At 39.1% G+C, this 24916-nt stretch overlaps 1 protein-coding gene across 2 annotated transcripts in view; it reads right to left on the reverse strand.

Annotated features, from left to right (window-relative positions):
* Positions 1-578: 578 nt before the first annotated feature.
* Positions 579-24916, reverse strand: part of PLRG1 (pleiotropic regulator 1) — a 32540-nt gene continuing 8202 nt past the window's right edge. For both annotated transcript variants that reach the window (XM_073001529.2, XM_073001530.2), the window contains exons 2-15: positions 22327-22433; positions 19776-19918; positions 17249-17302; positions 16425-16518; positions 13861-13951; positions 13600-13701; positions 12064-12156; positions 11624-11773; positions 11423-11524; positions 10750-10852; positions 9781-9889; positions 8136-8275; positions 6268-6461; positions 579-4025 (exon numbers count right to left, since the gene is read on the reverse strand). In XM_073001529.2, coding sequence (XP_072857630.2) covers positions 3966-4025; positions 6268-6461; positions 8136-8275; positions 9781-9889; positions 10750-10852; positions 11423-11524; positions 11624-11773; positions 12064-12156; positions 13600-13701; positions 13861-13951; positions 16425-16518; positions 17249-17302; positions 19776-19918; positions 22327-22433 — 1542 coding nt within the window. In that variant the 3' untranslated portion in view covers positions 579-3965. The remainder of the gene's footprint in view (positions 4026-6267; positions 6462-8135; positions 8276-9780; positions 9890-10749; positions 10853-11422; positions 11525-11623; positions 11774-12063; positions 12157-13599; positions 13702-13860; positions 13952-16424; positions 16519-17248; positions 17303-19775; positions 19919-22326; positions 22434-24916) is intronic.

Here is a 24916-nt window from a genome sequence, read left to right on the forward strand (position 1 = left end):
ATGCGGAATTGTGGTGCTGGAGGAGACTCTTGAGATTCCCCTGGACTGGAAGGAGAACAAACCTATTAATTCTGAAGGAAATCAACCCTGAGTACTCAGTGGAAGGACAGATCCTGAAGCTGAGGCTCCAATACTTTGGCCATCTCATGAGAAGACTCACTGGAAAAGACTCTGATGTTGGTAAAGTATGAAGGCAAGAGAAGGGGATGACAGAGGACGAGATGGTTGGACAGTGTCATCGAAGCTACCAACATGAATGTGACCAAACTGCGGGAGGTAGTGGAAGACAGGAGGGTCTGGCGTGCTTTGGTCCATGGGATCACGAAGAATCAGACACAACTTAACGACTAAACAACATATCCAGTGTTCTGTTGGATGTTTTCACAGACTGTCCCCCCCCCCCCAGCTCTTGGGCTACCCAAAATACAGTTCCACATACAGAAGTGCCTTGTGTGGAGGGGGACTCACCTTTGATTCCGCTAGAATCTGTCATTCTGCTGACAGAAATCCAGCACTGAATACTACCCACTGTGGATTATTTGGACTTGGTTTTGAAATGACACATGCACACATACAGAAACGCTTCCATAATTAAATTTTATTCCATGTTTAAGTTGCAGAGAATATATCCCATATTCTTATTTTTGTTTTTAAAAAAACACAGCACAGTTCATCTGTTGCCCAGTCTTCCATTAATAACATAACATCCCTTGCTCTAATTTGCATGCGTGAGTATACAGCCAAATGATTTTAAAGCTACTTTATCACCCTTACTAATCACTGAAAACTGCAGTTATGTTACAAGAAAGTGCATTCCTTTCTTATAATTATATACAATGAATTTTAAAAGCCTGATGTCACGGTGAGAGGAATGAATATAGATTTACACACTCAGAATAGAGGATTCCACCAAGGGAGTAAATTATCCAAGGTCTGCTTCCAATCTGAAATAATTCTAGAAGGAATCGTGAGATTAAATCTTGATCAAACCTGAAAAATCCCTCCACTTACCTCATAAAAAACACCCTATTAATAACAACAAAAAACCCCAAACACCAGATGTTCTCTGTACCAGGATCTGAAGGAAATTGCTAAGCACAATGTTTTGTAAGATTCATAATTTAAGAGATCCCCACCTACAACATTTCAGATCACCTCCCTGCCTGTTGTTTGCAGATATCCCAGTTTGTGTTTCAGCACAATCCTAGGAAAAGAAATAGCTTCTAGTGTCTAATGACACATCTAGTGTGTCTCTTTAGCACATCAGGCAAAAACAAAAGAAAAATTAAAAATAAAGACCAAAATATTGTGGCACCTTAAAGACTTACTGCTATATTTTAATGAGAGCTTTCATGGACAAGTCCACTTCCTCAGACATAAGAAGTGAACTGTTTACAAAAGTTCACATTATAGCAGTAGGTCTATATGATGCCACAACATTTGGGTCTTCATTTTATTTTATTTTTATTTTGCCTGACATGCTAGTGCAGACTAACATGGCTACCTCTGTATTCTCGAAGGCCTTCACGGCTGGGATCTGATGGTTGTTGTGGGTTTTTTGGGCTCTTTGGCCGTGTTCTGAAGGTTGTTCTTCCTGAGGTTTCGACAGTCTCTGCAGCTGGCATCTTCAGAGGACTGGAGTAGGAACTCTGTCCATGCTCTGTTGCTGTTTGTTGGACAGTTGAGTATAGCTGTGGGAACAGCTTTTGTCCTTTTCAGGAGATTGGCGAAACATCACGAAGAACAACCTTCAGAACACGGCCAAAGAGCCCGAAAAACCCACAACAACCATGGCTACCTCTTTAGCGTAGCTTTTCTTCTTCTTCAGAATGCAGTTTTAATCCTGCATGATTTTCTATCTGGGGACATGCTCATCTGATACTCTCAAGAACCCAACTATTGACTATTGGCCAGTAACAAAAAATTGAGTAAAAATATACATTCTTTTAAATTGCCATTTTGCCAGTGTGAATGTAAATAATTTCATTAAGTGTCATAGATAACAATTCAAAATCCAAATGTGTAAACATTAGTTTGTGCAATATGTCCTTTCTGTGGAAGCTTTGCCTCAGTCCTGCATTTCAGACACTCTATTCCTTTTTGCCAGTGACTGTTTTCAAAATGATAACATAAAATAAATGCAGGAAATGGTATCTACATTTCCCTACAAGTTGCAAAGGCCAAGAACACTTCTATCTCTAGATGTACGTGTATGAAATGTGCAAACACACTTGTAAGATGGAGAATATCCCTAGTGTCAGTACTTTTGACCATATGTAACTCATTTGATTATTGGCAGGGTTTTAAAATTTGTTTTCAATTGAAAGAAAAAGGACAATTTATGGAACAACCCTCTGCTCAGGGTTTTAACACCTCAATGTATTATTTCCAAAATGTACTAGGCTGAATTCGTAAGGGGAAACAGCTCTTCAATTACGTGCCAGCATGACCTCACTCAGAAAAGGTTGTGAAATTAACCCAGTTACAAAACTATTTTCTGCAGCCCAGAATTCCCTCTCTATATACAATTAATCGTCTGGTTCTACAAACTGTTCTTCATATAGAAGATTGGACTGTCAGGTTTTTCATATTGAGGCCGTCCATCATTATGGCTTTCTCTTTGATTCTATTATCAAATTCTCTTTTATCAAACAGAGTTCTATGACACTTTAAAGACTTACAAATTTATTGCAATTGTTGCTGGTAACACAAAAATCCGGGCAGTGGGTAAACTAATTTAACAGACACAATATAAGAATTTGGTATCCTAATTTATACCTCTCACTAGTTGGGAATTATGTGGAAATCAGGCTGGTAAATGAAATTATAAACCGAATATTATACTGGCAATATTAAATTTCTACATAGACAGCTATAACATAAATTCCTGCTAATACTATTTGAACACACTAAGTGAAGATGTAAAATAATTCATTCTCCCACCCATTGTACAAAATGGCACAAATGAACAACTGGGTGGCATACAACCTCTGTCTAGCTTGATATGCTCTCCAATCAGTAGAAGTCAAAGAGCCATGTGGTCTACAGCAACTTGTGCCACCCCAATGTACACCCTCTGAAAAGCTGTGGTTGAAGGTTACAGACCCACTAGAAACAGGATCCTAGGCTGTACAATGGGCTGTAGTCAGAAAGCAAAATCAGGAAATCAATGACTCATCATAAACAGAATCATTTTCTCCCTGCACACAAATTGTTTTGACTCAAGTCAACAAGTGTGTGCCATTCAAGGGTTGCTGGTCTACTGCTCCTGCAAAATACTGCACTTGTTTCCAGCTTTTTAAGTTCTGCTAAGTGAAAACCAAATGTTCTGAAGGGAGTTGACTGTGTTAAAATGTAAAAGTCAGGTTCCAATATGGGATAGGCAAAAATAAATCCACTATTCTGAAACAAAACAACATGCATACAACACAAATTCTGTTCTCTACTTTAGGAGTTAAATGTAAATGAAATTTATATTTTATTGCATTACAGTCTGACAAAAGAGCACATTGTGTTCAAGACAAAAATTACTACAACAATGGCGTTTGTGCCACTCCTTGGTAGTTTTACTACTCCGTGTTCTAAGAGAAAGTACCAGGTGGCGGTGGGCCGGTTTCTTGGAATCATCTTCAAAATTTCAAAAACATACTTCTCCACCAAAGGAAGAAAGGAAAGAGAAAAGAGCAGAAAAGACTCTTGCTATCTGCTGCCCACATAGAATGACATGCACACATTTGGTGTCTATAATCACCACCACATTACCATTTTATTCAACAAACTCTTGCGTTCTTCAGACATGTGTAACAGCTGCAGCTGATTTCCTGGGATAAGAGAGAGGCTAAATCCTAAAGGGAAGCCATACATAATATAAAAAACTGCAACCTCAACAAAGCAATGGCTTTAGCAGAGTTCAGGCTTTGTAGTCAGAGTCAGGATTATGGCACAGCCATGCAGGTGGATTCTCATTAAAATCGTTTTCTCTTGATAATTTCTGGTTTCCAGCTGACAGGATGAGTTTCTTCAGTCTTAAAAAAATGTAAAGAAAACACAAAGACTGAAATTCTAACTTTATATAAACTATAATCACATATTTAAAAAGACAAGTCTCAGTAAATTTGATTATGAAATCTCACTAAATTAAACAAGTTTGGCTTTGGCTCACTGTAAATAATCAAAGGTATATGTCAAATACTTGTTTTAAAAGCTGAATATATTCAGAAAACACTCTTGAAAAACATGGAATTTAAACTGGAAAACATGCCCAACCTCACTCTGTTAGTTAAAGAAACAACCGATAACAAATCTTCCAAAACAAAAACAATACAGTGGTGCCTCGCATAACGGGCGCCCCGTTTAACGACAAATCCGCATAGCGATGATGTTTTTGTGATCGCATGACGATGTTTCCTATGGGGGGAAACCGCTTTGCGATGATCAGTAAGCTGTTTCGCTTACCGATTTTCACATAGCGATGATTTTCCCCCAGCTGATCAGCGGTTCCAAAATGGCCACCGGGTAAAACAGGGATGGATTCCTCGTTTACCGGGCAGCTAAAATGGCTGTCGCATGGAGGATTTTCGCTTAAAAGGTAAGCTTTAAGCCCATAGGAACGCACTGAAGGGGTTTCAATGCATTCCTATGGGCTTTTTTATTTTGCATAGCGACGAATCCGTATAGCGACAATTTTTGCTGCACAGATTATCATCGCTATGCGGGGCACCACTGTACAACTGAACTGTAGGACCCATGGGGGAATCAGTTCTAAGCCCCCCCGCTCCTTGCAGATGCCAAAAAGGTGGAAGCATTGAACAATATACATTACACATTACTGGCTCCCTCTAGTGGACACGTCTCGTAAATACACCCTGGAAATACGCATACCGTATTTTTCCATGTATAAGACACTAGCTTTTCCTAAAATCATTACACTAAAAATTGAGGGGCAACTTATACATGGAAGTAAGCTCAGGCGAGAACAAAACAGCCCATACCTTGCCTCTGTAAACAGGCTGTTTCCAATCACAAGGCTTAGCTTCCTACAGTCAGGAGACTTAGCCTTATGGAACTGATGTCAGCAGATAATGAACAAACCTCCTGGAACACATCTCATTGGAGGTGGAGCCTGTATGCAGTGCTTAGAAGCATTCTGAGCCCAGAGGCTGAATACTCAATGCTCAGTTAAGATTTCTTAATTTTGGGTTAAAAAGTGTGGGATGGTGTCTTATACATGGAGGCGTGTTATACACGGAAAAATATGACAAATACAATTTCTGGGTTTTTTAGTTTATTTTCAGGCAGCGGATAAGTAAATTAGCAGATACTGGTCTCATAGGGGATACTACTGTAAAAACTACCTCAATGTTTATCACTTCTCTGCTACTTTCAGTGGAGCCAACATATGTTGAAGACATGGAAACAAGTAAAGATACAAATGGCATGCTTTACCAGATAAACTCTAGCTATTTATGAAGGGAGAATATTTACATTTTTAGACACTTTGGCCAGACTTCTAATGCTTATGTACAATGGTGTTGAATGGAATTGCATAAATCACAGGGCAGAATTCCTGCTTTTTAAGGAATCACTGTTACTATTTCTTTTTTACTTGCCATTCTTGTGACTGGGAATACAACAGGGAATATAAGTGGTGACTCCTTAACTAGGGGCAATCTGTGCCAGTGGTTTATGCCAGCATACATAAGCAATAAGATTCTGAATTGTATGTCACATTGAATTGGGTCAAAAAGTCCTCACCATCAGCCTACTTAGAAAAGAACTCATGTTGTCATTTGAAAGTTAATCTATAATAAAAGAGTGTATATACGCGCACATGTGTGCCAATTGGAGCTACAGACTATGGCTGAAATCGTGTTCGCAGAGTAAGCCCCATTCCTCTCTGGTAAACAATCTGCCATTGCCATGATTCTCAGGGGTGCACTCAGACACTGGCTAGATGCATGTATGCATGCAAACCTGAGAAATGCAGGAAGGGCACTTTCTTTGCCAGAGAGTAATGGATGAAAAGTTATGCTTGGGCTCATGCTATTTCCAGCTATGAAACCTAGCCATACGGAATGCACATTAAGAACATTCTTATCTCATGAGATGGGCTTGTAACTTGAAGCATGGCTGCTGGTCCTCTTTAGTGAAAACATAACTGTTCTAAGGTCTAAGAAGTTTTAAGGAGAATGCTTTCTGAACATCTGTCTTAAGACAACCCAGTTTTACACATAAGCACATGCAGTTAAAAAGAATACGCTTCCATACCGCAGTGTCATCTTCCCTGTAGACTTTTATAGTTTTATCAGCTTCAGCAGTTAGAAGTCTGCTTTCGGACTGATCGAATGCACATGCAAATATTCCAGATTCACTGTCCAAAGACCCAGGCTGTACAGCTGCATGCACCCTCTGGAAGTTGTAGCCGGTTCTCCAGTCCCAGAGGTGCATTGTACCATTGTCAGCTTAAAAAAAAACACACACACCCTCATTAGTGCTATATACTAATTGAGAATTATAGCAGAGGACAACTACTGTGCTAAACTTAGTATGTCAAAGGAAGCAAAATTAAAACTAGTACATTCTTAATTAACAGCCTGACTGTATACTCCACATTAAAAATCTATTACTTAGCACCACACAGCACCAGTCTCTTCCCGCAGGACTAAAGTACCATCCTTTGCATGCAGACATGTACGTAAGCTTTACTAAATTCAATGGAGCTTATTTCCGGCACATGTATATAACATGGCAGGATAATTATATGTTCAGTCAAATTTTGTATAGGTCTTCAAACAGTTCTTAAGCACACATACTTTCTTCATATATAATGTATAGCACAGACAGCACAATACAGTATTTTAAGAGGTATTTCTACTCTTTTCCTTTTCCTTACACAAGAATGGCCAGCATCCTGTTCAGTGTTTATGCACATGGAGCACCAGCTATGGAACCTCCAGCAGCAGGGGGACCAAGAGCCAGTCACATGCAGTCATGTGCCTGATCATGTGACCCAGTGAAACTGCCACAGCACTGTCCACAGCAGGTGCAGTTAAAAAGAATATGCTTCCATACCAAAGTGTCATCTTCCCCGTAGGCTATAATCATTAAGCAAGATACTGGCCAATATCTCTAAAGGTGATTGTACTGGAAGCCTGCATGCCTTTTTGTTTTGCTTTGAAACTGGGTCCTTGTATTATCAAGTGTTTCAGCCTTCCTCAACGTGTTGGGGATACATGCTGGTTAGGGCCCATGGTTGGTGAAAGTAATTTTAAATACACTGCCTAGCACCTCCCTTTGTATCATTTTGACTACTTGGTGAATGCCTTTTAAAAATCTTCCCAGGCTTTTTATGTTTCTGTATTTTAAATCTGGTTTCTCTAGACTGTCCTTTTATCTTATTTTTGTATATTTTACTCACCTAACTGAAAGTATTCTTAACATGCTTGCTTTTTATAATCACCTTGAATGTATGAATGAAATATAGCATATACATATTTCAAATAAAACTAGTAAACATAATTTTTGAAATCTTATCTGTGCCACGGTTTTGGCAGTAACTGGTTTTAAAACTACTTTAATTAATTTTATGTTGTAGATCCAAAACAACCCACAAAGTAACTGTAATGGTCTGTGTTAAACCAGCTTCCAATGAACAGCAGGTGGTGAAAATAAATTATTATACAACAAATGTTTATTGAAAGAAAAAAGCTTCATTACAGTTTTGAGGGGGGAAGCCTGTAAAGTTCAATTAATATAGCTACCATCACCAAAAACCCCCCGCTTCTTTTCCCCATCTTACTTCAGGTACAATTGCAACCTGAAACAAGGACTTGGATTGTGCATTGGGACTGGGGATCACACTGTAGAAGCATTTCCATAAAGTTATTTGGTCAAGGCCATTGAAGCTGTAAAAGACTAACGCTGGCATTTGAAATGCTACCTGGAAACTGGCAGCCAACAGAATCCTTTCAATGCTAGTTATTTTCTGTTTATGAACTATTTTCACAGCTGAGCAGGCCCATGAGTCTGATTCAAAGTTTCCAAATGATAAACAAGAGAGAGACCTATGTGGAGACAGCACATAAAGTGGAAGGAAGGATGTTCCTATTTAAACTTCTTATGAAATTTTTACTTACCTCCAGAAACCAGAACTCCGTCTGAATTCACAGCTAAAGTATTGATAATAGCATTATGACCAGAGAGATTTTGGATGAAGTTTCCATCAGGGAATTTCCACTGTTTAATGTTATCTGGAGACCCAGAAGCAAAGGTGTACCTGTAAATGAGATGTCTATTAAAATGTGAAGTATTGCACTTCATTTAAGGACTCCAAGTCTAATTAATTAAAACTACTACACTTGATAATCAGCATAAAAGTACTACTTTTAATACAGCTACAATAGCACATAATGTCAAATATTTTAAGCACTGGATCCCTGCCTACCTAACCTATATGCACTACGATTAGATTTAATGAAGACTGAAATGTTAATAAGCATAACATCATTCATTCAAGTGTACAATGATCACCAGTGTTGCCTTTCGGATGCCACTGTATCAAATAAACCAGACCTAGATGCCCCCTAACTTTCAAAAGTAGCTCAGGAGGGTCCAAAGTATTATAGATGAGGGCAGAAAAAACCTGATACACTAATAAACAACTCTCACAGCCCTTTTAATTCTGTCCATTTTTTATCATAACGTATTTACTGACTAGCAGTAGTTTGCAGAAAGGTAAAAGACCTTATTATAATTATTGCTCTGCATATATTTCATTAATGTGGTGTTTCAAGCAATTCAGTTACCACCAACACTTCAAAACAGAGACACTAAACCAACACATATGAACAGCGTGTGCTTCACTACTAGGAGACTCATGTGTTTTCTACCCATGTTAGTCATTTGCACATAGAACTGACATAGGCACCACTAGGGGTCTTTCCACCTTACTATAAACAATTGAAGATCTGCATCAACATGGAATGTGCTCACAGCACAATCCTATTCATGTATGATTTAGATTAGGGCTAAACCCGGGTTCAAATCCCCATTCGGCTAGAAATCACCATGGATGACCTTGGAACTGCTAGTATTTCTCAGCCTAATCTATCTCCCAGGATTGTTGAGAAGGAAAAACAGGGGCAGGAGAGAACCATGTGCATCACTTTCCGTTGTTTGGAGAAAACAAGGGATACAAACATAAGAATAAATAAATGCAGACAATATAGAATTCAGTATTTAGAGCAGCCTTTACAGGACTGCCTTAATTTTGCCAAGCGATAGCAGTGAAAAACAATTGCACACATACCGTTTTCTGTTTTCCCAGAGAGAGAGAGAGAGCCAACATGTTTAGGCCAGAGCCCTGTGGAATTACACAGAAAGGCATTCCAGCAAGCAGGGATAACTATGTTTTTGGAAACTCATTGTGCAGTTAGGCATGCTTTGGTTACAAAATTGATTGCATGACTGAATATGTGATGGACAGCTGGAAAACCTTGAAAATCTCTTGGACAAATGCCTTTCCATGTACAATAAAATGTCACAAGAATCTGGCCTTAGGATTCCAGCAGCTCTGAGGGGCCCAACATTTCATGTACATTAACTGTGGGACTACGTAAAGAGGATTACAGAGGTGTGAGGAAATGAAGCCTCCTTTCCCCTGAACAGGCAAACAAAGTAGCAGGGTTGAATTTGTTCACTGGTATCTGATATCTACTAAAAGATAAGTTACAGCCACCCATACTCTAATATGAGGGGGGGGGGGTGAATGAAAAATCTTACTGTCTTGGGTGCAGTACAACAGCTCTTACTGATTTCTTGTGATTTGTTAAGGTGACCCGGGTTTTTCCTGCCACCAAGTCCCAAAGTCGTATAGTGGTATCATGACTTCCTGCAATTAAAAAAAAGAGGTTTTGGAAAGTTATATAACTAGAATACACACACTTCCGTTACACTTTGAAATCTCTGTTGCAGCAACATCATCTTTGAGACTCCTTCTGATAGCCTCCTCTCTTTCATGGTACTGGGACTTGTGAACATATAGCTTCCATATGTTAATCACAGAATACTGGAGTTGGAAGGGGTCTATAAGGCAATCAAGTCCAATCTCATGTTCAACACAGGAATCCAAATCATTGTATCTGAGAGATGGTTGTCTAATTTTCTCTTTAAGGCCTCCAGTATTGGAGAGCTCATCACTTCCCAAGGTCATTGTCATTGCTCCACTGCCATACAACTACAATACTTAGGACATTTTTCCTGATATTCAACTGAAAACTGGCTTCCTTAACTTGAGACTATTATTGCATGTCCTGCACTCTGAGATGATTGAAAACAAATCCTATTCCTTCTCTGTATAGCTACCTTTCAAGTGTTCCAAGAATGCTATATCTCCTCAGTCTTTTCTTTTAATGAATGACCATTCACTAGCACAATCCAAAGTCTCCCATTTTGAGTCTCCTGTTTCATCTGTACCTGTGACAAAATGTACAAGAACTTCTTGGAAGCCAGCAATTGTTTTCTGTAGTTCTACCAAAATGCCTTTCAGGGCTTAGATCAAGTTGTCCTACATTATTCTCAATCTTCATGCCAACACCCAGTCAGTTATGTACAATGTTATTTAGTACCACAAATGCTCACTGGAGTACAATGTAAAAAAAAAATGAAAAAAACCCAGCCCTGTTACAATGTATCAGCACTAGTTAAGTTGTTCCCATGATGTTCTACTTTGACAGACTGTAGTCATCATACCTGTGATAATTTGTGGTTCCGCTGCTTGACATTTAACTGTTGCCACGGCATTTGTGTGTCCAGTCAGAGTATGAACACTAGCTTTTGTCCTCACATCCCAAATCTAAGATCACAAACATATTTGAACAATTGTAATGTCATCCAGATCTAAGGTTGTTTTATAATCTAAAATGGCCTAAACAATTTAGCAAGGATTCACACCTTTTAAAATGTTTTCAACATCACTATATAATTCTGTCGTACAGAACCACTTCAGAGTTCTCTCAACCTAAAATATCAACTCTTCCTCTGCCTAACATCCCACATTTTATTGCTTTGGTATTACTGTTCCATTTTAGTAACAATGTGTGCATTAAACACCTTCCCAATCCACTTATGAATATCAGTCAAATATTTAGGACACACTGCCAAATTAACTGAATGATTTATTTATTCCAGAGTGGGAAATACTGTACACATGTTCATACAAAGTGACTTAATATTTTCCCAAGACATGTTACAGGCTAGCTATAAGCAACGTACTCTACATTTTCAGAGTAACAGGAAGCCGTTCTCTTAGACCCACTGTAGGCAAGTTGCCTTAAGTCCTCTATTTGTAGGAACTCTACTTAAGTACTGCCTTGCATACAGACATACAATTTAAATCCATAGTGAACACTTCTGTTTTACTTACACGGGCTGTTGAATCTCTGCTACATGTTACAAGTACATCTATTGTTGGGTGCAAATCCAAGCCATACACAGCACTTAAGTGACCGTGGTAATGCCTAATAACCTGCATATAAACATACTGTGATTAAAAATAGTTCTTTCAAAAACCAATAACCTTCAATTTATTGAAAGATTTCAGCAGCCACCAATGTGCTTCACTTACCTTGTTATATTCCAAATCCCAACATTTCACTTGCTTGTCTTCTCCACAAGAGAAAAGGTATGGACTCCTTGCACTCACTATTACACCTCGAACTGTACTAATATGTCCTGTCAAAGATAGTTTTAATTTGCCGCTAGCAAGGTCCCAAATCTGTAATTAAAGAAGCATATGTATGATACTCTTGCAAATGCCAGTCACTGAAGTCCATCAATTTAACTGAAGCCAACAGCTCAGAGACATGTGGTATATACCCCTGTATGAAACAGAAATTCTCAAATCTTGGATATCATTCCTAACTGCACTTTTGACACAACATGACAACTTAGAGTGCTGGGGAACAAAAAGAAAGGAAAGGCCATAAAATATGCTGAGATTGATTGTCCAAGAAATACTTACCAGTATAGTGTTAACAATAAAGCCAATTCTTGAATATATCTTACCTTTATGGTTCTATCAGCAGAGCCAGTAACAAACCACTGATTTCCTGGTTCGACTGCAATGCATCTCACCCAGCCCAAATGTCCACTGATAACCTAAAAATGTTCCAAGACAGAGTCTTACATTTAAAAGGAATTATCATCTACAGCTTAAACTGTTGTACACAAAGCAAGTTCTTACCACGTATGTGACAACAGTTTTGCTTATGTATTTTAATTCAAAACGACACCAATCTGTGGATTAGATTTAGCTAATTGTTTATTAATTATCTTGACACAGCATATTCTAAATTTGAGGTTAAAAATTGTGTTTTGGCTATGTCATACAGATGGTGAATGTTCAGCAAATTTCATGCAAAAAGGTTTGATCTTCTTTCATCTAAAAAAGCACCAAAACTATTGAAGCATGCATGCTGTTTCATACCAAGATGCTGTGTATAAACCAGCGCATCTATTCCCCTTCCTCCACACACATTACAAAGCTAATTCAACTTACAAAGAATAAAGCCCTCTTTCCCCCAAATTCACTACTCATTTTGATTATAAATACAGCACAAAAATTAGACAAAAACAAAAATCCTCATTCTGAAAAGAACTACCTCACTAGTTGTTTACTAGTCCCAGCAGGGAACTACTTTCCAGGAGACTACTCATTTGCTTTCTCTGTGCATGTGTTACTGCCACAAAAGTCAGAACTGACTTACAGTGACCCTAATAAGGCTTTCAAGGTAAAAGAGGTTTTTAAGGAGTGGTTTTACAAGTTTTTACAAGGGATGTGGTGGCGCTGCGGGCTAAACCGCAGAAGACTGTGCTGCAGGGTCAGAGGCCCAAGCAGTCGTAAGATCGAATCCACGCAACGGAGTGAGCGCCTGTTGCTTGTCCCAGCTCCCGCCAACCTAGCAGTTCGAAAGCATGCAAATGCAAGTAGATAAATAGGGACCACCTCGGTGGGAAGGTAACAGCGTTCCGTGTCTAAGTCGCACTGGCCATGTGACCACGGAAGATTGTCTTTGGACAAAACGCTGGCTCTATGGCTTGGAAACAGGGATGAGCACCGCCCCCTAGAGTCGAACACGACTGGACAAAAATTGTCAAGGGGAACCTTTACCTTTACCTTTACAAGTTCCACCCCTTCCCCCAGTTAGTTTCCATGACCAAGTTGGAATTCACACCCAGGTCTCCTGAATCCTGGTCTATCACTCTATCAACTACATCATGCTAGATATCCCATTTAGATGCTACCAAGTTAATTACAACTTATGGCAACTCTTTCCAGGATTTTCTAGGGATAGAGTATTGAGAAGGCATATACCATTCCTTTCTTCTGGGGCACTTTGGCACTGGGAGGCTTTATTGGGAACTGAACTTTTAACCTGACATGCTTCAGTTTTCCCAAGGTGGATACTGGAGTGCAAGCTTGGAAGGGAGATGCTTGACCCCAACGTTTGAACAAGCTCATGCCTGTAACCCTGAACTTACCAAGCTGAAGCAATGCTTAGCATTACATTTATCTTGAAATTGAATTTATTTACTACTTACTCTGTACAGCTTCCATGGGGGATGCCACTGTGGTTTTGGCATTGTTGCAGCCTTCTTTGCCATCAGTGCTGAATTTTTATTACCGCCTGCTTCCATCATAGCCTATAAATGGAGCAAGAACAATTACATACAAATGTTTTCTTATAATCCTAAAAGTTTCCACTCTCCTCACAGAGTTAGCCAATATTACAAAATCCTGCCTGGGACAAAGTCACTGCAGAATCCACTTATCCCATTGCATCTCCATTATATGAGACTTACCATGGTCAAACTAGGAGGCTGTGAACGCTCAGGAATTCCAGCGTGTCTGTATATATCACCTACACCAACAGCAGTTCGATTTGCTTCCATTCTAGAAAGAGAAGTGGATGTCAGACATACTAAGATGAGACATACTAAAATCAATCACTATCTGGAGAATTAACAATCTACGTTTACAAAAGACTGTAGCCATACTCAGGTGTTCAGAACAAAGTGAAAACTGTGTAGGCAAAAAAGGGGAGTGTACTAGCTACAAAGGGTTTTGTCCCACTGTTTGGTCCACTCTGTGGACCAGCTGATTTGCTCCTTTTCACAGTGACTACATGAAGAAAGTGTTAGCATGAACCAGCCTACTCCCAGAATATTCCTACCTGCACCTTTCTGGCTTGTAGTCGGGAGCTACACTTTTCAAGGTGTGCATCAGATGGCTCTATTTTGGTTTGATTTCACCATGTGTGATCACTGGGTTCAAACCAAAACAGATGACTTACTTTCAACTTCCTAATAGGCAGCTTAAGCCACTTAATACTTGGAAACCTAAAACTTCCTCTGTTCCTTTTAGATTTTTTTTTAACTGAAAACCTCCTCCCAGAACAAAGAGGAAGGGGAAAAAAGATCTATGCATCTCTTTCTTCCCCTCTCTTAAAGGCAGGTGGTGCAAATAGGGTCACCTGAGGTGTGATGTGGTTCCTTGACCCAAAACCACCCTATCCTTGCATGTGGATGCAACAATCACACTAAATGGCATATTACACCTCTCAGCAACCTTAAGGAGCCCTATTTAGTTCAATCCAGCCCACACCAATTTGGCCATCTAGCCAAGCCCTCAGTCTCCAAACGTGGAGTATGGTAGTCTAAATAGATAATGATATCCATGTGACCTAGAATCATGAAAAATCATAGCTCCATATAAAAATCTAAGATGGCAACAACAACTGCTAGCTTCTCAAACTGGGTAGACTGCTTAAAAGAAGAACATGAAGTTGCAGGCAATAAGGGGATCAAATAACAGTGGAATCTCCCATTACTATCCAAAATTTACTAATTGCACTACCTTGGTTTCCAAATAAGAGTATGATACAATCTTCGTATGAGGAGTGGCTCAAAGTACCAGAAATACAGAGTTTTTAACTACACTTAATGTTTATAACCCACATGTCAAGTTTCACACATTTCCATATAATGTTTCAAACTGTCTTGTAGTTCAGTCAACTTTAATGTCTCCACTTGGGGCAGCGAGTGTCCTCTCCAGAGCACAAAGCCTGGGTAAAATAATATGGAAGATAGGCTTTACCCAAGTGGCAAATACCCCCTCTCTGTCGCTGAAATAGTCCAATAGAAAGGCAAGGATCAATACAACTGGTTCCAGTGACGTTGCAGGAGTTGCCAGAATGACACAAACTGCCTCCGGGGCTCTGGCTCCGGCTTTTGCCTCGAGGCTGACTCCTTTTCCATCAGTGGATATGGCAGCGGAGGTTTGAAATCAGTTTTCCTTCTCCTAGATGGGCTACCTTCCAAGGCTGATGAGTCCCACCTACCCGGCCTGTTTATTAATCACATGACATTTAAACCAGAATATTCTGGCTCACACCTCAAATCTTTAGTCTCTATGCAAGCCAGCTCTGTTCAAAAGATCCTGCCAGGATTTCAAAATTCATCTTCGTTTTAGGATGATCAAAAAACCTATAGATATGCTGTTACTATTACTGACTTCCTACTGTTGCCTAATTCATTTTCCCTCCCAAAGAGGTGAGCAGTGGCATCATAGCTATTCATCACAAAACATCTAATCATCTTATTTAGTCTTAACATCATCTAGAAGAATGGATGAGGCTATCAGAATCCAGATGGCACCAGTGAAGAACTGTGAGGAGTGAAATTAAGGCAGAACACACCTTTGCACTTTAACCAATACCCACTGGAATCTTATTGGCAATCTATATGAATGCAAGTGTAAATTGTAAATTGCAGCCACAATTGCAGCTGTGGACTAACCAGTTGTATTCTTCGTCTCATGCCAGTTGTATGATTTGGCACATGACTGTGAATGTGAATTTCAACTTGCCAATTAGCAGCAATTTACCTCCAGGATGTACACAATTACACTTAAAGTAAAGGTTCCCCTTGACATTTAGTCCAGTTGTGTTGAACTCTAGGGCACGGTGCTCATCCCCTTCTTCAAGCCATAGAGCCAGCATTTGTCCATAGACAGTTTCCGTGGTCATGTGGCCAGCATGACTAGAAACGGAACGCCGTTACCTTCCTACCATGGTGGTACCTATTTAACTACTTGCATTTACATGCTTTCAAACTGCTAGGTTGGTAGAAGCTGGGACAAGCAACAGGAGCTCATTCTATCGAGTGGATTCGATCTTACAACTGCTGGTCTTCTGACCTTGCAGCACAGAGGTTTCAGCGGTTTAACCCGCAGTGCCACCACGTACATTAGTGTAAATTACCAATTGGCTTCTGGCCACAAATTTTTGTCTTCTAGATTAAACTTTATCAAAAAACAATCATTCTGTGTCTTTAACTGAGTTTGTACTTTAATAAAAGATCATTACTTAGATTGAGAAGGAGGTAGTGCCACAGCTAGTGACTGAGCTGCTGATTCACTGGGCATCCTCTGGATTTTAGTATCTGCAGTCAAGGCCACTCCTTTTGGAAAAGAAAACAAACCCAGTTAAGATAGCATGAAATGTATTGCAAAATGTAAACCAAGATTTGACCCAATGAGGTTAAACCCACACAGGAAATGAAGAAGTGTTTTATAGACAGATCTAAAGAACAAACTTGTGAAAGCCTAAGTACCTGGATCTGTTAGACCAGTGGTCCCCAACCTTGGGCGTTCAGATGTTCTTGGACTTCAACTCCCAGAAATCTTGGCCAGCAGAGGTGGTGGTGAAGGCTTCTGGGAGTTGTAATCCAAGAACATCTGGAGGCCCAAGGTTGGGGACCACTGTATTAGACAACTATAAGAATAGATACTTTTACAAAATATTTCATAAAACAAAAACAAAACAAAACAACGTTTCATAGTAAAAAAAATCAAACTGAGTTTGAAACGTGACACTTGAAACTTACAATTTATATTCAAATGTTTCCATAAAAGAAATATATCCTATTCAGTTGGCTCAATTTTGACTAATAGACAACACCCAAATCTTTTCTCTAATCATAAATAATTCTCATTTCAAACAAGTTGATTCTACTGTTTTAAGCTTTTTTCTTTAACAAAGCCCACACATGCCCGTGCAACATGGCATTCCATTTCAATTATACTTTAGAACTGATTATAAAAATGAAAATGTATCTATTGATAGATAATATTACTTGTACCAATCCCTTCACTATAGCCTAAGAAATGCTATCCCCAAAACATACTCACCAGGCCCAGGGGGATATGGATGTGTTCCTGTTATCAAATATTCATTATCTTCTCCTAGATAATATGATAATAGTTAATTGTTGCTTCATAGAACCTTACAATAGCACATTCTTCATTAAATTCCTGAATTATAATTTTCATTAGAATTCAGACATAATTTCTGCTGCTAAATTTGCATTGACAGTATATAAACTGCATATTTTTAAAAAGCTAGAGAAGCTCATACCTTAAAACAGTTTGCAATACATGCTGCTACAGAATGTGAAGTAACCAAAAGCAACAACAGGATTATATTTCTATCAGGCCAACTATAAAGTTAAAGGGAGGAAACTTTCAAGTTTATGAACCTTATGTTTATAAGGTGAACTATTAGTCATGAACACCTTTAACCCACCTGAAAAAAGAGGTGGTGTAGGATGACCCAAAAATGATGGTGACAGGCATCAGATTAAGCCCCCAAGTACAAATTACAGTAGATAAAGACTGAACAGAGTAGGCACTGTGCAGACTCAAAACATGATCTTATACATGTATAGTGAGAGGACCATTGAGTCCTCTGGCACTTACTCCTATTAAACAGGGCACAGGATGGTGGTGTTAATTATATTTGGCCAATCACAGTTCAAAGGGCACTGACATTAGATCAAATAATATACAGGGTGAGACATGTTTGGTTGCTTTACCTCTGAAACCATAAAAACAGGTACTTTTTGGCTCTATCCAAATAAGCTTTGGTGAAAGTTAATTTTGCACCAAATGCATCATAACATAACAAATACAGGATAATGCCCTGTTTACTGCATTGGGTGGTTTGCAACGTGGTAGATTTCAAACCACCACTGATGATCAGCAAATTCAGCTTAATAATACCACAGATCACAACAACACAGCTGGTGCCATTCAAATACATACAGTGGCTGAAATCTGGCTGGTGAAAATGTGTGTCATAAATGCTGATGTCGTTAGCAGGCAACACAACTCTAATTTAATTTAATACTTCCTATCCTCCCTTCGGGTTTCAACATTCCTCAGGGATCACTTTTGACCTTGGAGAACCTCTGGGAGACTTGGAATGCGGGGGTGGGAGAGTTAACAACGGAAAATTGTCACGACCAGTCCTAATTCCAATGGTGGGACTAGTGGCAGCATTTTTTGGAGATTAAAGGCTCCCTTCCCCCATCCCAAGGCTCCCAAATGCTTAGCTATTCATTTGTCAAGTGAAGACATTAAACCTGACTGAACTTACAGATCACAAGGGAAGAAGCTTTTAGTTAAATTAAATAACTTCACCTGCAAGTAAACTGGACAAGAGTAGGCCCACTGAATTAATGAAGATTTAGTGATCAACTCTTCTGTACATTCCATTGATTGAAATGAGCACTTTCTAACTGCAACTTACTTTAGCATAATACACTGCATTTAGAGTAGGCCCATTTGAATCAATGGGAATTTACAGAAGCATTGACATTAATTCAGTGGGCCTACTGTCATGCAATTCACTAGGTTAAGAAACAAGATTTGGACCATGGAGTTAAATAAATAATTGAAACTGTGTTCAATACAGTGAATGCATACATGCATTTAAATATGACAGCAGTTTGCTTTGTATACATTCCATTTGCAAGGGACAAATCCCTCTAGTGGCACATGGGCAACAGGAAGGAAAAAAAGAGGATCGTTCAAAACCTGTCCACCACTTTCTCATATAAATCTAAATATGTTTTGTTTCATCAAAACTTTCTATAGTTTAAATACATTATTAATGTAACTAATTTTGCAACCACAACAAAAACAGGCACACAGCCAGATGTCTGACAGAGCAGGAGGAACACTTATGCAATTTCCCTTTCATTTTGCATTTTGGCAACAGGATGCTAGCCTCTATGCCGCCAAATGATTATATCCATCTTCCCCTCTCTTCCTCTGTCTTCATTTATTTTCTGTTTTGACAATTAAACATTCAACGAAATAGAGAGACAGTAGAGTGTTGGAAAGTGAATGTACAAAGAGTTAATGGATAAGATCAACAAAATATATTGCTACAAATCTGAAGTTAAATCAGGCAGAACATATGTCTGAAAAAAAAGATAACTTCAAAAGAACACTCACAGAAGAAAAGTTTAAACTTCCGATGATTTCCACACAAACTAAAAGATAATGGAAGATATGTGATCCTCAATATACTGACAGGTTTTCTTTAATATGTAAATATTTACTATCTCCACCCTGGGGGAATATACCAAGAATACCATAAATGCAATGATCCTGAAAACAATTGATGGAATGGTTGGACATTACTGCTGACTGAAACAAGATGTTCTTTCCTTTACCTTTGCCGTTACATACTTGTAACTGAAAGTGCTCTCTCCTTCTCTCTCTGCAAGTGAGTTTAGCCATCTATCAGTGCAACTCGACACATGCCTATTCAAAATATGACTTGCTGAACTCGATAAGGCTTCCTCCCAGGTAAAGAGGTATAGGACTATAATCGACAGCTGTCAAAATACAATTAAAACTGTCAACATACCTGAATTTTGAAGATACTGCTTATGTCCATATGAGTCGATTACACCTTGGGAACCTTTCTCTCTTGCATTTTCTTTTGGTACTGGCATGTGCAGCACAGATGCATATTCTGTATGAAGTTTCACTGCCATTTTTACCTTGTGGCTGTATAAAGAAACACTATTACATCTTTGTTGATGGTGATTTATTATAACAAAGTCTGAATTTGGGCAAAATATTCATACAATCAGGAGTTCAACAAAAATGTCAAGCTACGCTAATGGGACACATTACACTCCTAAATGAATTCACCTTATTTTAGGAAATGGAAACAATATTTTATATCTTTATAGATTTGAGTTACACAGAAATTGTCTTTTAGTACCACAAATCTTTCTGAAAATTCAGTATGAACTAAGTAGAAATTTAGCAACATGCATTGACAAGAAATGTTCTTTTTAATTGCAGATGAATTCTGTATCAACACTGCACTGGCGAAAAGAATACAACATAATATTAACTTCTCAATACACTCTCTCATGTATTCCTAAACACAGGTAGACACAAACTTTTCATCTCAGAGGAACAGGAGTAATGCAGGTTCGAGTTTGGAAGCTGCACACACATGTATATACACACATAATCTTCTTAGCAGGGGTGATGCAGGGAGACTGAAGGCAATCATTGGGAGTTGCAGACTGTAGATAAACACAATCCAGTGTTGACAGAAATCAACTAGTTCCACAGTTACAGTTGTGTTCAAAATTATTCAACCCCCAATGCTGTAAAGGGGTTTAGGGACTATAGTGTACATTTGGAATTGTATTCAGAATGAAATCCTACAAGGACATTTTAAAGAACCAAATGCAACTAAAATAACATCAATTGTTTATGTAATACAGTAGTAAATGTTTCTTTTGTGGTTTCTTCATTGCCACAATTATTCAACCCCTTAAAGACTACCACTCTGAAGAAGAGAGGTTCATTCAGGTGTTTTCGAACAGGTATTGAAAACACCTGTGGATGTCACCGAGCACCAATCAAGCATAATAAGCACCAATTAGGCAGCTTTAAAATGACTGTGATAATCAGCTCCTTCTAGACATTTACTGGTGTGGTTACAAACATGGTGAAGTCAAGAGAATGGTCCAGGAAGACAAGAGAAGAGGTGATTTGTCTTCACAGGAAGGGCAATGGCTATAAGAAGATTGCAAAGAAGTTAAACATACCAAGAGACACCATAGGAAGCATCATTCACAAATTCAAGGCAAAGGGCACTGTTGAAATGCTACCTGGTCGTGGAAGAAAGAAGATGCTGGCTTCGACTGCTGTGCGCTACCTAAAGTGTAGAGTGGTGAAAAGTCCCCGTGTGACTGCTGAGGAACTGAAAAAAGATTTGTCAGATGTGGGTATAGAAGTTTCAGCTCGGACAATAAGGCGCACACTGCGTAATGAAGGTCTCCATGCCAGAACCCCCAGGTGCACCCCCTTGCTGTCTCCCAAGAATAAGAAGAGTCGACTGCAGTATGCCAAAAGTCATGTGGGCAAACCACAAAAGTTGTGGGATAGTGTTCTGTGGACTGATGAAACAAAATTAGAACTGTTTGGGCCCATGGATCAACGCTATGTTTGGAGGAGGAAGAACAAGGCATATGACGAAAAGAACACCTTGCCTACTGTGAAGCATGGCGGAGGGTCAATAATGCTTTGGGGCTGTTTTGCTTCTGTAGGTACAGGGAAGCTTCAGCGTGTACAAGGTACCATGAATTCTCTTCAGTACCAGGAGATATTGGATGAAAATGTGATGCAGTCCGTCACACACCTGAGGCTTGGGAGACGTTGGACCTTTCAACAGGACAATGATCCCAAGCATACCTCCAAGTCCACTAGAGCATGCTTGCAGAGGAAAGGCTGGAACATTTTGGAGTGGCCATCGCAGTCACCAGACTTAAATCCGATTGAGAACCTCTGGTGGGACTTAAAGAAAGCAGTTGCAGTGCGCAAGCCTAAGAATTTGACTGAACTGGAGGCTTTTGCCCATGAAGAATGGGCGAAGATACCCGTAGATCGCTGCAAGACACTTGTGTCAAGCTATGCTTCACGTTTAAAAGCTGTTATAACTGTAAAAGGATGTTGTACTAAGTACTAAGACTGAATGTCACTTGGGGGTTGAATAAAAACTAATAATGATGTGAGCACAGAAAAGACATTTGTGGTTATTTCATTATAAACTTAAGGTTATATTTCTCTGACCTACAAGTGCCTCTTTCATGTAAATGTAAGCAAGATGACTGAATGATCAAAATCAATGTCAAAATGGCCAAAACATTCAATTTCAGTGGGGGTTGAATAATTTTGAACACAACTGTATGTGGATCAATAGTAATAGAGTTAAATGGGATTCTTGTGCAATGATCTACATCAAGATTGCACAGAGGTTTGTTTCAAAAAATACCAGTGTCTGAAAAAATATGCTTAAACACACAAAAGCTTATGAAAAAATAAAAAACTTGTTGGTCTTATGTTAGTCTATTTCTGATAAAAAATATCAACAGGTACTAAAATGTTTTTACCTCTTCTCATCCAAAGGTATAGGTTTTGCATTGTCAGCAACAAACATGTCATGAGTCCTCTTCAAAGATCTGAATACAAGGGTATGCACAGAGTGCTTCTGCACTTCCTAAAAAAGGAGAGATGTTTCAAAAATATATCTAGAAATAGCAATTTTTGTTAAAGAAAGGATTCCACAAAGTTCGACTTGGCTTGCTAATAAATCATGATTTGCCATCAATATTCACCCCTATAATTAATTCATCAAGACTTTATACTGAGAATTCAGCAAAGAAAGGCCAGAGAATCCAGGGCTTTGTATCAGCTTCTCATTCCTATACAGTACAGTACCTGCTCCAAAACTCAGTGTAATTCGAGAACGTATTAGGAATTCTCATGGGAAATCCTCACATCTTGCTTAGTTTGGGAGCAAACTAAACAAACACAGTCTCTGGCTGCTCTTAAGAGCAACATGAGAGGAGATTTCCCCTTCTCTGTAATGGTGGGCATTGCCAAACATATTTCTTTGAAGGTTTTTTAACCTATTAAAAGAAAAACAGCTGAGAAATACCAACACATGTATTAAATTTTGCCACTGGGACACTTTTTCAGCCCCAGCCTATTTAATGTACTGAGTTTTTTTAAAAAGTCCCATATTGGTTTTTGGTGAACTATGATAAGCAAAAACAGGAAAACATGCTTGTTGTCAGTAGGCTGATTAAATGGATTATCACTGGGGTGAGGACATACGGTATATTAACCATATGTTAAACTCTTCCCCTCAGCACAATCCTAATTACTACTCTAACACTATTGTGCTGATCCTCAATATATTGGAATTGTCTGAAAAGTTAGAAGTTGCCTCACAAGTCATTCAATTTGGCACATGATGATTTAGGAGAAGTTAGATAACAAATTATCATATACTGCATACATTAACTGTCAGATAGACCTCGATTTAGATTTCTTCACTGAGCAAGGAATTGGATGTGATGGCCTTACAGGTCCCTTGCAACTTCAATTATTCTATTTTATGATATTTCAGTTTGTCTTGTTAAAAATCTTTCACACTAATATTGCTTATGCATGTTTGGTTAGGTTTGCTTCGTTCTGTGTACAACTATAGCACTTCCCAACAATATCAACACCAAAAATAAAACAGCAGACCTTCAAAAACAAATGAGGAAAGGAAATAAACCATACTCTTCCCCTGTTCTAATATATATATATATGTTTACTTTGTAATAGAATCTATTGGAGTTCTGCACTAAAAAGCCCAGCTCTACTTTCTAAATGAATGATTAAGTTAACTTTCTCCCCTTCTGGAAAGGGTCAGTGGTCTCTTCCTCCACTTTAAAGTGATCCAGGTACAAATCATAACATAAAAGCTTTTGTTGTCAGCATAGAAGGTCACCTTTCATGTGTAGTTAGAAGCCAGGGCTTCTCTAAATTTATTGCCATTGTAAAAATGGGGGGGAAACAAACACAAAAAACAGGATATTGTTCACAGAGCATTAAATATGATGGGTTGCCCTTCTACTTGTGCAAAACCACAGAACTCTAGCTCATTTTTGGATATTTAAATTCATTATGACTTGCTGTTGAATTTAATCTAACAAATGTTGTTTCATACTAGTTGGAATCAGATGGACTTGGAACCATGGACACATAAATTCATAGAGAGTTATCCCAGGTAATCTATGTCTCTGATTATGCAATGAACCACACATCCAATCACACACTAACTATGCAACTGACCACACCAACTGCACCTATGGCACTGCTTTCTAGATAGGACCTGCACTTTGCTGCAAATTTCACAACTTATACAACTTCAAGTTATGCAGGTGTAGCTACACAACAAGATTTTGGCCACTGTCACATTCATCTATTCCTTAATACCACGTATCAAGTTTGCTGGTGGCATTAGTCAGAATCCTATTGGGATTTTCATTGTCTAGTCGTTTAGTCGTGTCCGACTCTTCATGACCCCATGGACCAGAGCACGCCAGGCCCTCCTATCTTCCACTGCCTCCTGTAGTTGTGTCAATTTCATGTTGGTTGCTTCGCAGACACCGTCCAGCCATCTCATCCTCTGTCGTCCCCTCCTCCTCTTGCTGTCACACTTTCCTAACATCAAGGTCTTTTCCAAGGAGTCTTCTCTTCTCATGAGATGGCCAAAGTACTGGAGCCTCAGCTTCAGGATCTGTCCTTCCAGTGAGCGCTCTGGTTTGATTTCCTTTAGAATTGATAGGTTTGTTCTCCTTGCAGTCCAGGGGACTCTCAAGAGCCTCCTCCAGCACCACAATTCAAAGGCATCAATTATTCGGCGGTCTGCTTTCTTTATGGTCCAGCTCTCACTTCCATACATCACAACAGGAAAAACCATAGCTTTGACTATTCGGACTTTTGTTGGCAATGTGATGTCTCTGCTTTTTAAGATGCTGTCAAGGTTTGTCACTGCTTTCCTCCCAAGAAGCAGGCATCTTTTAATTTCGTGGCTGCTGTCTCCATCTGCAGTGATCATGGAGCCCAAGAAAATAAAATCTGTCACTGCCTCCATATCTTCCCCTTCTATTTCCCAGGAGGTGATGGGACCAGTGGCCATGATCT

Source organism: Pogona vitticeps, chromosome 5, assembly GCF_051106095.1.
Source record: "Pogona vitticeps strain Pit_001003342236 chromosome 5, PviZW2.1, whole genome shotgun sequence".
Taxonomy (NCBI): Eukaryota; Metazoa; Chordata; class Lepidosauria; order Squamata; family Agamidae; genus Pogona; species Pogona vitticeps.